We start from the raw sequence: 15,218 nt of genomic DNA, 5'->3' as shown, positions 1-15,218 counted from the left end.
CACGAGGCCGCGGAGCAGGCCCGCGGCGCTTCCCTCGCTCAAAGGCTGCTGGGCACACAGGGACGCTGGACGCCCTCCTGTGCGCTCAGCCGCAGAGATCGGGAACTGTTGGGGTCCGGCTGGGTCTTCCCGGTTACGGTTGCCATGACGCGCTTGGGGGTTCCACCAGCCTTTGTCTGGAATCAGGGCGGGGGCATCGCCCCAGCTCCCCGCCCAGGGCCCACAGCCCCACTGAGCCCAGCCTGGGCCTGCGGAGCCACACGAGGCGGCACGGGGGGCCCTGCCCGAGGGTGGCAGTGTCACCGTAATTGCAATGAAACTCTCTAACGAAACGGAGCATTAAGAAGCAGGCATTCCTTATTGAGGTGCTAGATGCACGGGGAATCCTCCCACCTAGCGTGCATACTGGTCTAAAAATCTGGACAGAATGAATTCAGTAACTTCGTACATAATCATGAAAAATTCACAGAATATTGATACACTGTCATTACTTTTTCTAGAAATCATTATAATATTCCCCACCCACTTGTGCATGATCAGTATTTTGAGTTGAGCGTTGTCTGGTGGTCCTGGGGGTCGCCAGCGCGCCCCCTCCTCCACTCCGTTGGTTGAGCTTTCCTTAAAACTCTCCACGCGTGCTGTTGAGAACAGGTCACGATGCTCCTTCCTCTTCTTTACCCCTCAAGTTCTGCCTCAGGACCCGTTCTATGCTTTGTCCTCGCGGCCAGCCTTCGTTCTACCATCCCTCTCCACCACCAGAGCTGTGCCAGGCTGACTTTTAACAAGGAGAATAAGACATTTTCCCGACAATCCTAAAACTCCCAGTTCTCTCTGAGGATTAACAGGTGACATAGGAAGTCTGTCCTATGTGACTGCAGGGACACGGACAGCAAACACCGCCTAATATCGCTACAACAGACAAAAAACCACGTTGTTCTAGAATTACATTGCTTAATCATTTTATAACAGCAGGGCCGGGAAGGAAGCGGTGCGGGCACAGAGGGGTCGGTGCGAATTTTTCATGGTGTGTGGCTATTTCTCACACAACCAAAGCAGGAGAATGCGAAAGGGAAGAAGACAACTTCTTCCCACCCCTCCTCTTCCCGGGCTCAACTTTATATTCAATTATCTCCACCTCCTTTCCCCACTCCAAGCGGCACAGGGGGGAAGAGGGAATGCGGGTTATGGTCAGGCCATCACACGTCGCTTTACGCCACCCCTTCCTCCTCGGGGCAAGAACTCCTCACATTCCCCCCCTGCTCCAGCAATGAATCCCTCGCGCGGGCTACAGTCCTCGATAAACTGCTCCAGCGTGGGTCGTTTTTCCACGGGGTGCAGTCCCTCCCGAACAGCTGGCCCAGCGGGCCCTCCACGGGCCACAGCCTGCTTCAGGCCTCCGCCTGCCCCGGCGTGGGGCCCTCCATGGGCTGCAGGGGGACAACCTGCTCCACCATGGGCTGCACCGCAGGCTGCAGGGGAATCTCTGCCCGTAGCAGCATTACTGCTCCCCCTCCTTCACTCCCCTTGGCGTCTGCAGCCGTTCCTCTCACAAAAAATTCTTCACAACAGGCAGGCAGACGCCTCTCAGGTTCCCGTCACATCGTCCATCTCATCTCCCCTCCACTTCTTGCAGCCGAGCTGGGCTGAATGGGGCCAAGATGGCTGCCCCGGGGGAGGCCGGAGGCTGAGGGCCACAAGGCCCACAAGGCTCGCTGCCCCCACTCAGCTTCTTCACAACTTCTCTCTTTTTTTCTTTTTATTTTTCCCCTTCTTAAATACGTTATCACAGAGGCCTTGTCAGGGAACGTTCTGCTACCAATTAGCTCGGCCCTGGCCAGCGGCAGGTCCGCCCTAGGCCCGGCCGTGTCCACTGGACAAAGGGGAAACTTCTAGAAGCTTCTTGCAGAAGCTGCCATCACAGCCTCCCCCACGCTGAACAAAACCAACACACCCAGGTTGTGTTTAAGCCCAACCACGTTTTTAAGAGTAGATTTTTCCTGTGAGCAAGAGTGTGATTTTTTTAAAAAAAAAAAAGCTGTAAATAAAGGTGGTTTTATTTTTTGGGTTTATTATTTTTTTTGAATAAAACAGAGTCTTCCAGAGCTCCGGTCAGGCTGAACCTTGCAGAGGGCAGAGCCAGGTCCTGGGAAGCCTTCAGTTTCAGGTGTTGCCCACTGGAAAGAGCAGCAGTCCTGCCGTTCTGCAGAAGATGCTGGCTCTTGTGGGGCTGAGGTCTCTCTTCTCCTCTTTGACTTGGGGAAGTGGGCATGCCTCAGCCCGCAGAGCGTCGTGGGGCTGGGGCTGCGGCTTCGTCTCTGTGGGAGCAGAGTCCCCACTGGGGGCCGAGTGCCATCACCTCCTCCACGCCCTCAGCACCTGTGAGATCCGTCGCCGCAGATTAAACCTGGGCCTCCGCCGTGTTTCTTGGAGGATGAGGGTGACCTGAGACGCCAGGGAACGGACCGGGAGGCTGGTGTCGTTCTTTGCCTCTTCAAGGACTGTGGGGACAAAGCAGCAGGGGTGAGGTGACAGCCCTTTGTCCCCTCCAGGCAGGGCACATTGCAGCCCAAGATTCCTGGGGCTAGGAGGGAGCCAGGGGGCAGGTGGCTGCGCTGGGGCTGCTGGTCAGGAACAACCCCATCCAGAAACACCCCCCTCCCCACAGACGCAGTGGCAGCAAAGCCCCCTTTGGCCGGGCTGGGGGGGAGCCCTGGCTGGGAGTCCTTCGTCCTCCCCGCTGCCCTTACTCACTCTGGATGATGTTCTCCATCTCCTCGGGCTCATTCAGCTGCCGCCCGATGAGCCCTGGGGGGACACAGTGTGTCGGGGACCCCACCGCGTGTTAGGGACCCTGCCATGCAGCCTGCCTGGCCGCACAGCTCCCCGGGGAGGTGCAGCATCGGGGAGGGGGTGGATGAGCCTCCTGCCAGGGGTGGGAGGGGTGAAGGGGTGCCCAAGAGAGGCAGGGACCCCAGGGCTCGTGGCTCACCGATGAACCTGACAGCTTCTCGCCGCAGGGTCTCCTGTGGGCTCTGCAGGTAGGGCTGGCTCTGGCGCAGGTAGACCTCGGCCCTGCTGCTCTTCCTGGCCAGCTGGAGGGAGGAGAACGGCGCAGGATTGGTGCAGAGCTGGCCCCGAGTCGGGCTGTCCCCCTGCCCAGGGCCACCCTCCTTCCCCCCAGCTCCCTGCCGTGCGGCATTGGGTTTTGGAGGGAGCAGAGGGCTACCCGGGGACACCAGGGCGCCATGCTGGTGGCAGGGTCCCCTTTGGGACCCCGGGGCCGAGGACAGCCTGGAGCAGAGCCTGCTCTGGGAGGCTGTGTGCAGCCGTGGGGGCACAGCCCTCCGTCCCCCGCGCTGGGCACAGAGCAGGGCTCACCCAGGGAGGATGGCGGGGGTGTTGGGGCCGTGCTTACCAGGCACTCGCTGATCCTCCACGCCTGCGTGGTCTTGGCCAGCTGCGCCAGCTGCCTCCACTTTAGGAACAGGCCAGCGCAGTGGAGGGCTTCCTGGGAGGCCTGGTGAGCAGCAGAGATGCCACCACCATCAGCAGGGCCACAGGAGCCCGTGTCCCCCCTCTTGGCAGGGCTCAGAGCCTGTCCCGGCCCGTGCCGGGAAGAGGCACCAGCTGGGCACTGATGCTGCCCCCGGGTTCGGCATCTCCCAGGGGGAGATCAGGGCAGCCACCCTCTCTGGCTGGAAGCCCGTCGGGGCTTCAACGTTTTGGTCAGGTTGGGAACCCCACCTTGGCCACGTTCTTGTTCTCGTCATGCAGGTGAAAGAGCAGTGGCAGCAGGCTGTCCCACACCACCTGCTTCATCTTCTTCTTTTCAGCGCGTGCCACAACCCCCATTGTGCTCTGGAAGAGCTGGATGGAGAGCTCCCGCACGGTGTCCGACTCCTGGGGGAGGAAGGGATGGGGAGCTCAGCCCCAAGCCCGTGCTGAGCAAGGGGCTGAGGTGGAGGCGGAAAAGCGGAGGCAGGCAACCCTGCTCCAAAAGGCAGTGAGCTGTGGCACGCAGAAGGTCACCCAGAGGGGCTGGGGTCCCCGGGGCTGGGGGCTGGTGAGGGAGAGCCTGTGGAGGGCTGGGGGATGCTGCCAGGGCAGGGTGGGGATTGGTGGGGCTCAGCATGCCTGCTGCTGTCCTGCCAGGAGCGTCCTCTGCAGCAGGGAGGCTGAGCCGGGGTGAGTCTATGCAGGGGCTCTGGGACGCAGCACGGAGCCACGGAGGGCAGCAATGGGGTCTGGGGGCTGCGGGGCAAAGCATCCCCCTGCAGAGCAGGAGGGCTGCGCTGGGAGGTGTGAACGGAGGTGCCTGGTGAGGGGGGCACGGGGCTCTCCCCCAGCCTTACGTGGTCAAAGAGTGGCTGGAGCTTGCTGGCCAGCAGCAGGGCGGTGAGGCTGGGCGCGTTCCCCTCCAGCAGCTGGAGCATGTTGCTGAGCACAAGCAGGGCCAGGGCGGCGGCGTCACCGTCAGCACTCTGCAGCTGCTCCATGACGTGCTGCATCAGGACGAGGGTTCTCCTTGCCTGTGTGAGACACGCCACCTCCTTGTTGTTAAGCAGCGACCTCGGTGAACATCGGGCACCCTGCCGGCTCCTGGGCAGGCAGCGCGGGTGAGGAGGGCAAGGTCCCGGCGGACAGGGCTCACCAGCACAGCCGCGTTACCCACCGCCCCCTGCTCCACCCCGGGCTGCTGTCCCAGCTGCCCCCGACTCACCGTGTCAGGCCTCTCGGTGAGCCTGAGGATCCCCCTGAGCACCAGGCTGGACATCCCCAGGCACTGGCTCTGCAGGTACATGGGGAAGATTGCCAGGGCACGGTCCAGCTCTTGGCTGAGGTCGGTGCAGTCCAGCATCTGAAACACACGCAGCGGGAGCTGGTGAGGTGAGGTGCCGGCTCTGACCGTCAGCTCAGGGCCAGGACGCCAGGGCAAGACCAAGCCCAGACGGAGGCGGCAGGGATTGCGGAGAGCCCCCGTGCCCCACACCACACCGTGTTGGTTGTTCGCCTGCCCCTCCACAATGCCGACCGGAGGCCACCCGCTGCCCCGGCTCCCCTCGTAGCGGTGGGCGTGGGAGAGCCGAACGTCAGAGGGAGCTTGGAGCAGTGCCATTAGGCTCACCTCGATGAGGAAAACCATGAGGGCCATCTCCTGAATGGGGTCTTCCACCCTGAGGAGCTGTACCAGATGGTGGAAGATGGAGGTGCGCAGGTCTGTCGGGGTCTTCATCATCTCCCTGGCAGGGAGAAGGAGGCACCGTCAGGCTTGAGCCAGGTGCGCACATCTCTTTGGGGTTTGCCCCAGTCTGGACATCACCAGTCTGCAGCACTTTCTCCGAGCAATGGGGACGCCCCTGCCATCAGCCCAAAAGGAGGGCGTGGCGTGCCCGGTCCCTGGGGAGCATGGAGAAGGGGCTCTCACCTGGCCACCATGCGCACTCCCGTGAGGTGGCTCTGGGCGCTGAGCAGGGCCTCCCAGCCACCCAGCGTCTCGATGGCCACCGCCTGGCTCTCATAGCCCATGCTGCACAGCAGCCGTTTTGTGGAGTGCACCACAGACCTGCACAAGGAGAAACGCCCAGCTCCCACCGGGACCCCCAGCTTGGTTCCGGGTGGCTGGCAGGGATGAGAGGACAGGGATGGAGCACCTGATGGGAGTGAGCATATTCTCTTGGTGATGCTTCCAGAAGATGTACACCTCCTGCGGTGTCAGCTTGGTGGTGAACGACACTTGGATCAGCATCGCCAGGAAGAGCTGGGGGAAAATTGCCTCCACCTCCTGGAGGCAGGGGGACTCATCCGCCTGATTCGCCCCCACCTCCTGCAGCAGGATCTCGCTTATGGCCCTGGCTGCCTGCGGAAGACACCCAGACACCAAGTTGTCGCCGTGTCTCTGGGGAGGTCAAGGCTCAGGGTGGGCAGGGAAGGGGAGCGGGGGCCCCGCACAGCTGAGAGCAGCTCCAGAGCTCAGCGAGGCCTCATCCAGCAACTCACAGCCAAGGAGAGGATGTGTGCATTGTCCTTGGGGGAGGTTTTGCACAGCGACGGGCTCATCAGCGTGCTGAGCAGCTCCCCCAGCACCCTCTGCGCCGCCTGGGGCTCAGAGAGCATCACCTTCCACATGTCCACAGCGACACTGCGGGAAGCCAGGGCTCTGTCAGCGGGGACACGCCGGAGGATGGCCGGCTGAAGTCCCTCGGGAGGGTCTTGGGGCCCCTCTCCCAGCGTGAGAGGAGCCCCAAAAGGCTGATGGAGCCCATACCGGGTGCACATCGGGGAGCACTGCAGCAGGCTGGCCACCATCTCTCTGGGGTGTTTGCCCGTCAGCACCAGCAGGGCCCTGTCCAGGCTGTTGCGGGCTACCACTGCCAAGATGGAGGGCAGGTTTCTGTAGATGGCCCCCACAATCTTCAGCAACTGGAGGGGAGACACAGGTGGGAGTGAGGACGTTAGCAGGGCCAGTGTGGCCACGTCCCCAGCTCCTGCTGGGAGCTGCTTCCATTTCCGTTGCGGTGTGCCGGCTTGAGACAGCCTCAGCGCTGGCCAGGTGTGGAGCCGGGGGAGGAACGGTGCCCCGCTGGGCCAGACCATCGGCCGTGTCAGCCATGGCTGCTCACCTGTTCCTGCCGGAAGTCAGACTCCTCCACAAGAACCTCCACCATGTGGGCAGCCACCTTGATGCTGTAGGTGCTTTCAGCTCTCAGGCTCTTGATGGCCATGAGCATGACGTCTACCCGGTCAGAGGGCCTGAGGTATTGCACAAACATCTGCAGGAGGAAGTAGAGGAGGGGAGATTTGTCACCTAGAGTGTCACCCAGAGCATCTCGGCTGTGCAGTGAGAGTGGGACACAGAGCCAGGCTGCGCTGGGAAGCAGAATTGACCCCGGGGGTCAGAGTCTCGTGGGGAACCGGAGCTTGCTTGGGGCCTTTGCCCAGTTGCTCCTCAGGAACAGCACGAGCACTCCTCATCTCCATGCATCATCCGTCCCTTCACTCACGCTGACCAGCCAGGAGCCAAAGTCACTTCTTACCATGAAGGTTTTTTTGGTGTGCCTGATTCGCAAAACGTGCCAGCACCGCTTCTCTTGCCAGAAATTCTGAACCTGCTGCTGCTGCTGCCGGATGACATGCAGGGTGAGGCCAGGATCCCCCCACCTGCCTGAAGAGAAGGAAAATCCATGCGCTCAGAGAGAGGGTGCAGAGCTGGAGGTGCTCTTACAGAGCGTGGGGCTGAAAAGTGGCTGGCAAAGAAAGAGGGCACGCAGCCAGGTCCAGGGAGCATATACCCAGGGAGGTCCAGGGCTCTTGCGAGCGGGGATGAGGGGAAATGTCTTTTCGGCCTGCAGGCAGGCAGGTGAGTTGGATCTGGCTTTCCCTTGCTGAGGAGAGTGGGCCCTGGCTGCCCACGCCTGGGGGGAACCAGCCCGACATGGCTTCTCTTACTTTTCTGCTGGAGGATGAAGACGTGCAGGTGATAGAGAGCCTCTGCAGCCTGCTCGCAGGTCCTGCTGTCCTTGGAGGCACCGCAGAGGGTGAGGTGTCCCACCAGCCTCCCTAGCATCACAAACCTGTGCGCCTTGGGACACTGATGTCTGAAGCGCGTGGCTTGTGCAAAGCAGGGGCAGAGCTGGGGAAGAGAAGCAGCACGGGCACAGGGTGAGGCCGGGCACAAGGCGAGCCCCAGCTGCTCCCAGAGCGGTCAGGCAGCAGCCCAGAGCAGGGCAGGGCTGGCGGCCCCAGGGTGCTGCCTGTCCCTGTGCTCTAGGAGAGAGCAAGAGCAGGACAGGAGCAGGGCAAAGACCCCGGCTCCCCACCTCCTGCTGGTTGGGCGCCCAGCTTCCCTGGGGGGCGCCGGGGCTCAGGGGCACAGGGATGGGGCCTGGGGCTGCCCAGAGCACGAGCTCGGTACCTGCGGCAGGGTGTAGGTGGTGATGAAGTTGGTGAGCTCAGCAATCCGTGTCACGGCCCTCTCCTGCACCGCTGCCGGCTGGGAATCGGTGAAGGGCAGCAGGAACTGGGAGGAGAAAAGCTGCTGGTGTGCCAGGGAGGTGGCTCGGCACAGCACGGCACCGTGCTTGCCTGGCCAGGCTTGCTCTGGGGCAGTGCCGGGGATGGGGCACGCATCCGTCTTGCCCCTCGCAGCAGCCTGCTGTGGCCAGGCAGGTCACTGCATCCCGCTCCTGCCGCTGCCTCTGCTGCCTTCCGCTCACTGCCCCCGCGAAAAAAAGTCCCTCTGGCCCCCACCCACCCACCCCAAGGCTTTGAGGTGACCGCCTCCCTGGGCACCTGCGCTGGGGGCTCTGGGATATGGCCCACGGTGAAGCCAGAGGCGGGGAGCCCCTGGGCTGGGCTTCCCTTGCCACGCAGGCAGGTGCATCTGGGAGGGAGTGTTGGGCAGGACGGGCAGCGGGCAAGGCTGCAGGGGTGGGGTGAGCTGGGGCAGGAGGAGAAGGGGCTTTGTCACCCAGCCAGAAGGCAGGGGGCTGGGGCGGGGGGCACGGCAGGGAAGGAGGCACGTTCCCTGCCCCCCTCCCTGCAGCAGGTGCTGGGGGGGCACCGCTCCAGCTGGGGGTTACTGCCCGTGGGAACCCTGTGCCAAGGCCAGACCTGCAAGATGTTCTGCAGCTCCAGGAGGCCGACGCTGTCGGCGCTGTGTACCAGCGTCTGCAGCATGCTGTCCACCGCGGCCAGGGTCTGCAAGAGGGGTAGAGTCTTGGGGGCAGCCCTGGAAGCCTGGGCTGGGAATGGCGATGGCCCGTGTCTGTGGCAGCTGCCGGGCACCGGGGACGCCAAGCTGGGGGCTTGGGCAGTTACCTCATGGAGGTGATGGCCAGCATGGCTTGCTGCCGCACCGCGGTGCCCAGGTGGCCAGCGGGCTCCTCTAGCAGCAGCGCCTGGGGAGCAGAGCAGGGTGGGACACATCGGGACACGGCCGTCGTTGGGTCCAAGTCTCGGCTCCAGCCGGGCCACCTAGCTGGCTTTGGAGGATCTCCCAGGATGGAGACACGGAGCAGTGCTCATGCGCATCCCCGCTACCTCCTGTCCCCAGGGCTGGGCCCCTGCCCATGCCCCTGCCCCTGCCCCTGCCTCAGCCTGGCTGGCCGTCCCCACACCTTGATGGTCTCCATCATCTCCCACTGCCAGAGGCAAAGTATGCTCCACAGCCCGGAGTCCACCTTGGCGATGCTGCAGATGGTGCAGATGGCAGCCAGAAACTTCAGCTTCTGGTCCTCTTCCTGCCAGCCAGGGAGGGCACGGACAGACAGACAGCGTCAGGAGGGAGAGACAGCCGGCGGGGCCTCGCACGGCCCCTGGCACCTCCCGAGCATGGGATGGGGGAACAAAGAGCGGCCGGGACATGTGGGCGCAGCCTCGTAGAAGCGGCCGTGGATACCTTTGGTGTGGTCGCGAGGCAGGCTCGGATGGTGGCCAGGGTCTCTTCCCCTTCCTCCCTGGGCTCAGCTGAGGCGGAGCAGTGCGAACCTGGCCAAGAGAGAGCAGGCAGGGCTGGGGACAGGCAGGGGGGACAACCGCAGCCCTGTGCCCAGCTGCCGGGGATGTCAGCAGCCCTGGCTCAAGGCTGGGACACAGATGTCCCCTGTGCGCCCCAGGGGAGAGGGCACAATGCCGGAGGGCAGCACGGGGAGGGGGCCTGGGCATGCCCGGGCCAGGGAGGCGCCGGCAGCGGGCGGCAAGGAGGGTCCCTGTCCCGGGGATGCCATGACAAGGCTGGCTGCCTGGCTGCTGCGCCGTGGGAGCCCCGAGGGCAGGGCAGGCAGGGTGGGCAGCCCCCTGCCCGCAGCGCCCACACACTCACCCGCCAGCAGCGGCTGCACTCGGCTCTCCTCGCTGGGCTGTGGCCGGGAGGAGCGAGCCGGGGCAGCTCCCCTCTCCTCCCAGGCAAGCTTGGGGCGCTCAGGGGGCCTCCTGTCCATCCTGCGGGAGGGACAGACGGAGGAAAGGGGTGAGGGGGACCGCGCAGCACCCGGGGCTGCCCGGCCAGGGGCAGTGGGGCACAGGCGGCCCTCCTCAGGGGGCTCCTCGCTCCCACCCTGTCCCAACACTGTCCTCCCAGACGCCGTGCAGGCCGGGCCGGCTGACACAGGGTGTCACAAAGCGCCCCAACTTCAGCCCCCCAAGCCCACTGATCCCCCCCTGCCCCGGACTCCTCCTGCTGCCCCTCCGGCCGCCAGGGGTCGCTCAGCGGGATGAGGCGGCGGAAGTGGGGGCTCGCCCGCGGCAGCGGGGCCGGCAGGTCGGTGCGGGCTGGTTCGGGGCCGGGGGGGGGGGGGGAGGGGAGCTCGGTCACCGGTCAGCGATCGCGTGGCGGCCGCGCGTCCGTGGAAGTGCAGCCGTTGGGGGGGTCGCCGTGCGGGGCTGTGCGCCGTTGCGCGGTGTGGGTCGGGGTTATGGCGCGGGGGGGACGGCCCGTGTGGGTCCCGCGTGCTTCCCGCCGGGGAAGCAGAACCGGGCGCTGCGGTTGGCCGCGGTTCTGGGCTGCTTCCTGCCGCGCAGGCACCGAGGGCGCGGGAGCCGGCGGCAGGGTGAGCGCGGGCAGGAGGAGGGTGGGCACGGGGGGAAGCCCCGAGCCCCTGGGCGGGGGGGCTGGAGAGGGACCGGCGTAGGGGGCGAGGGGTTGAACTGGGCACCGGGCTGGGGGGAGCTTGGCGAGGCGCAGGCCAGGATTGAGGGCAGGCGTGCAGGGGTCGGGGGGCTTCCCCTTGCACTCGGCCTTCCCCCCGCCCCCCCAGGGCGGGTGGGGTGCTGGCGGGGTCCCAGCGGGGGGGGTTCGCTGGGGTAGAAGGAAGGAAAAGCACCACCCGCCTTGGGGGGTCGGTGGGGGATCGAGGCAGTGCCTGGCCTCTGAAGCAGGGAGTGCAGGGTGGGCTGGGAGCCGGGGGTCTCTGAGCTGAGGGGGTGACTGTGAGGGGCACTCTGAGGGTGGGGGGGGCAGGGCCGGGTCGTTTGCTCAACCCCAGCTGATGAGCCAGCACGACGGTTCCGCCTGCTGCCTGTGACTTCTCCTTTGCAAGAGGAACAGCTGCCGGGCCATCACTTGCCGGTTGTGGCAGGGGCTCCTGGCCCCTCGGAGGCCAGCGGGGGCCCCCCGGGGCCTTTGCACTGGTGCAGCGTGGCTGGGGTCTGCTCAGCTGCATGGCGCTGCAGCCCTTGCTCGCCGGCTGGGGACATGTGTGATGAGCTGGCTGGTCTCTGGCAGGTGCCCAGGTGGCAGGAGCTGGTGGCAGGGCTGGGGAGGGAGCAAGGCCAGCCCTGAGCCTTCTCCCTCTCCGCTGGTTATGTGGTGCGAGATTTGCCTGCAGGTCTCATGGCACGGGTGCCTGGAGCCAGCACGACACGCCACTTGCCCACCGCAGTGCTATTGTTCACACCTCGGACCCCCCACTAACCCCAGTAAACTCATCCACTGGGGAGCCGTGCCTGCGCCGGGGCTGGGCTGGGGATGGCACACGCGGTGTGTTCCCTGCCTCCTCTAAGCTGTGGCCTGCTTCGTCTTCCATTAGTGAGAAGAATGGGCTCTGTGTCGGAGCAGCTGAGCCTGGTCCCCCTGCACCAGAGGCCGGAGCTGCTGGAGGCCTGCGCCGAGCTACTGGGCGAGGAGTGGGGGAAGAGCCGGGCGTCGCGGCTTCACACGCTCCAACGCTCCTCGGACGCCTTCCCTACCTGCCTGTTGCTGCTGCGGAGACGGGGTGCCACCGAGTCCCCCTCTGCAGCCGTCACTGCCCAGGAGGGTCCCTGCCAGCTTGTGGGCCATGTCCGGCTCTCCCGCGTGGCTGGCCGGCCCTGTGACCTCTTTGTGGAGAGCGTGGTGGTGGCCCGGGCGCTGCGGGGCCAGGGCTATGGGCGGCGGCTGATGGAAGCCACCGAGCAGTGGGCACGGGCCCGGGGTTTCAGCTGTCTGCGCCTCACCACCCATGACAAGCAGTACTTCTACGCGCACCTGGGCTTCGACCTGGGCGAGCCGGTGCAGAGCGTGGCCTTCCTCAGCCCCGCCATACCCGCCGAGGTGCTGCGGCTCTTCTCTGCCGCTCCTGGCTCTGCCGTTGCCATCACCACTGGGCCAAGGGTGCCCTCTGCCCCTCCACCTCCCCTCCCACCCCCCGCTGCCCCCCCGCCACCCCCACCACCAACCGTGATCTGGGCGAGGGGAGTCCTGGCCGATAGCGGCAGGCAGAGCCTCCTGGAGACCCCCCACCGTGATGCCAAAGGGCTGCCCATCTTCTGGATGAAGAAGGACATCTGAGGGGCTGGGGCCCCGAGCCGGTGATTAAAAGCGAGTGCAGGCAGGAGCTGCCTGCCCTGGCACTGCCTGCCTGCCTGCCATTTTTCGGGGCTAGCACCAGCTCCTTCAGCCTTCCCGGTTTGCCCTGGCCCCATTGCCAGGGCGGGTGCCAGTGAGGAGGTGTTCCCTGCAACCTGCCCTGCCTGGTCACACCGGCTCACCTGGCTGGGGCCCTGGGACCACCAGCGTGGTAGGCAGCTGAGCCCACCCCAAGCTCTGGAGTTGGGAATGGTCCCGAGGACCCTGTCCTGTCCCACCAGTGTCTCTGCCACCCAGGGGACTCGCTGTGGGGCAGCTGGAGCTGATGGCAGTGCTGTGTCTGCCAGCGTGGCTGCTGCTTTCCCTGCTGAGCAGCTGGGGGAAACTGAGGCACGCAATGACTGGGGGGCAGCAGGGCAGGGCTGCAGGGTCCCCTGCACTGCGCTGCGAGGGGGGCAGGCAGCTCGTGTCCCCCCCCACCCCAGGAGCAGCTGGTGTCGGCATGGGCCGGAGGCACGGTAATGGGAGCGGGAAGGTCAGGGAGAGCGGCTGGGCCCCGCACCGGGGGATTAGCGCTGTCCTTGCTGTGTCACCGGCCCCCCAGGCCCGTCCCCTGCCTAACTCGCTCACCCCGCATGGCTGGCACTGGGCACTGGCACCCTCCGGCCCTGCCTGGGCTGGGGGCAGAGCTGCCCCTTTGGCCCTACCACACCTCTTGGGGGGCTCAGCCCCTCAGCAGGGCACCCGGCCTGGCTCAGCCCTGTGTCAAAATGGGGAAGAGGGGTTCACAGGGTCCCCACTACAGGCAGTGCTAGGAGCCGGCAGGGAAACTGAGGCACTAGGGCTGGCAGCTTGCAGTGCCATGCGGGAGCCATGCCGTAGCTGTGGTAGTGTGGGCAGGGGCTCTGGGCACCAGGGCGCAGCGGGTAGAGGTGCCCGCTGACAGCGGCGAGGTGTCTGAAACCCCCAAGTTTGCTCAGTCCCATGGGATTTCCGGGTGGGCAGTGGGTGTCTGTGGGGCAGCCTGGCCCCTGTGGCTGATCCCAGCCCACCAGCTGTGCCTCACCCTCACTGCTCTCCTTTGCCTGCAGGGTGCCAGCCCCGCAGGCAACCGGTGACACAGGATGGTGCCAGCGCTGGTGCTGTGGGCCTGCATGGTGCTGGGTACGGCTGGTGGGGAGAGCCCAGCGCCGGAGCCGCTGGTGGGCGGCCAGCCCTTTGCCGTGGTGTGGAACATCCCCACTGGCCGCTGCCAGCGCCGCTTCGGCGTGGGGCTGCCCCTCGGTGATTACGGCGTCGTGGAGAACTGGGACGGCCACTTCGCTGGCCAGAACATCACCATCTTCTACAAGAACAAGTTTGGGCTGTACCCTTACCTGGCGCGGCACGGCGTCCCCCGGAACGGGGGCATCCCCCAGCGAGTCCCCCTCAGCACCCACCTCGCCAGGGCAGCCAGGGACATCCGCCTCCTCCTGCACCCCACTTTCCATGGCCTGGCCGTGGTGGACTGGGAGGAGTGGAGGCCACTCTGGGCCCAAAACTGGGGTGGCAAGCGGATCTACCGGGCTGCCTCGGAACAGTGGGTGGAGGACCAGCATGGCCTCCTGCCAGCACGGCGGCGGCTCCGGCTGGCCCGGCGGGAGTTCGAGCAGGCGGCGCAGGATCTGATGGAGGAGACGCTTCTGCTGGGCCGGACCCTGCGCCCGGGGGGGCTCTGGGGTTTCTACCGCTTCCCTGACTGCCTCAACGGCAACTGGGCCAAGGAGGCCAACTACACTGGGCAGTGCCAGCCAGTGGAGGTGCAGCGCAACAACCGGCTGGGCTGGCTCTGGGCCGCCTCGGCCGCCCTCTACCCCAGCATCTACCTGCCACCAGCGCTGCCGCCCGCCCTGCGCCGCCACTACGTGCATCACCGTCTGCGTGAGGCCCTGCGCGTGGCCGCCTTTGGGACCAATGGCCTCCTGCCTGTGGTTGCCTACTCCCGCCTCTCATTCCGCCGTTCGCCCAAATTCCTGGAGCTGGTAAGCGCTGCGGGGCCGGGACTGGCAGTGGGTGTGCCGGGGGTCCTGGTAGGCACTGGGATGTGGCCTGTGGCCCCCATCCTGGTCACATTTCTCTCCCCGGTAGGCTGACCTGGTGCACACCATCGGGGAGAGCGCGGCACTGGGTGCGGCCGGACTCGTGCTCTGGGGAGACATGTCGTACTCCCGCTCGGCTGTGAGTATGGCCCCTCGTGGCACGAGCCGGCACGGGACGCATGGGATGGCCATGTCCCCTGTGCCTGCCAGTGAGGGGTGGCCAGAGGGACCCCAGTGCCAGGGCGGGTTCTCACTGGTGCTTCTCCCACAGGACAGCTGTGCCAGCCTGCGCCACTACCTCGTGTCCACCCTGGGTCCTTACGTGGCCAACGTGACGGTGGCAGCCTGGGAGTGCAGCTACAGGCAGTGCCACGGGCACGGGCGCTGCGTGCGCCGGCAGCCCCAAGACCTGAGCAGCCTCCTGCACCTTGGCGCTGGCGTGCCGGCCTCTTTTCGCTGCCACTGCTACCGTGGCTGGGCCGGCGAGGACTGTGCCCGACGGGTCCCGCTCAGCCCTGCAGCCTCCTGCCTGGCACCCACCCACACTCAGGGCTTCTACAGGCTCAATGACTTCCCGCCGTCCGACACCTGCCTGCCGCGGGGCATGTGGGGCTGGTGACCAGGACTGGGGACCACCACGGTCCCCTACCATGGCAGCACCACTGTCCAGCTCTTCTTACTGTCTCATTAAGTTAAATAAATCCTCATGGCACAGCCTGGCATGGTCCTTGTGGGCAAAGCTGGGGGTGGTCCGTGATGCCCTCAGGCTGGGCACAATTGCTGTTGCTTCTGAAAGGCAGCAGAGACCCCTTTGGCTCTGGATGGACTCACTGGTGCCTCAGTTCCCCTGCACGGGC

The 15,218-nt window shown here is 65.5% G+C and overlaps 2 protein-coding genes and 1 pseudogene across 2 annotated transcripts; 2 read left to right on the top strand and 1 right to left on the bottom strand.

Moving 5' to 3' along the window:
• Window positions 1-38: 38 nt before the first annotated feature.
• On the bottom strand, window positions 39-11,193 carry LOC147599513 (maestro heat-like repeat-containing protein family member 7; annotated as a pseudogene).
• On the top strand, window positions 10,445-12,354 carry NAA80 (N-alpha-acetyltransferase 80, NatH catalytic subunit). Its single transcript, XM_086755421.1, has 2 exons — window positions 10,445-10,547; window positions 11,526-12,354. Exon 2 carries the CDS (start codon window positions 11,534-11,536, stop codon window positions 12,263-12,265), a length of 732 nt encoding a protein of 243 aa, XP_086611547.1. The 5' UTR covers window positions 10,445-10,547; window positions 11,526-11,533; the 3' UTR covers window positions 12,266-12,354.
• A 1,053-nt stretch (window positions 12,355-13,407) lies between these two features.
• HYAL3 (hyaluronidase 3) lies at window positions 13,408-15,075 on the top strand. The gene is made up of 3 exons (XM_086755416.1): window positions 13,408-14,304; window positions 14,411-14,500; window positions 14,633-15,075. The coding sequence occupies exons 1-3, from the start codon at window positions 13,408-13,410 to the stop codon at window positions 14,978-14,980; spliced, it is 1,335 nt and encodes a 444-aa protein (XP_086611542.1). The 3' UTR covers window positions 14,981-15,075.
• Window positions 15,076-15,218: the final 143 nt, after the last annotated feature.

Source organism: Chlamydotis macqueenii, chromosome 10 (assembly GCF_036417535.1).
Source record: "Chlamydotis macqueenii isolate bChlMac1 chromosome 10, bChlMac1.mat, whole genome shotgun sequence".
In the NCBI taxonomy this organism is placed as follows: domain Eukaryota; kingdom Metazoa; phylum Chordata; class Aves; order Otidiformes; family Otididae; genus Chlamydotis; species Chlamydotis macqueenii.
Note: the sequence above shows the minus strand (reverse complement) of the source record. Positions and strands in the feature narration are given on the sequence as shown.

Excerpts from the sequence above, each read along its gene's own strand:
- NAA80 (XM_086755421.1), top strand. The coding sequence starts at position 11,534 with ATGGGCTCTGTGTCGGAGCAGCTGAGCCTGGTCCCCCTGCACCAGAGG.
- HYAL3 (XM_086755416.1), top strand. The coding sequence starts at position 13,408 with ATGGTGCCAGCGCTGGTGCTGTGGGCCTGCATGGTGCTGGGTACGGCT. Across the intron at positions 14,305-14,410 it reads CGCCCAAATTCCTGGAGCTG|GCTGACCTGGTGCACACCAT; the intron begins GTAAGCGCTGCG and ends TCTCCCCGGTAG. Across the intron at positions 14,501-14,632 it reads TGTCGTACTCCCGCTCGGCT|GACAGCTGTGCCAGCCTGCG; the intron begins GTGAGTATGGCC and ends CTTCTCCCACAG.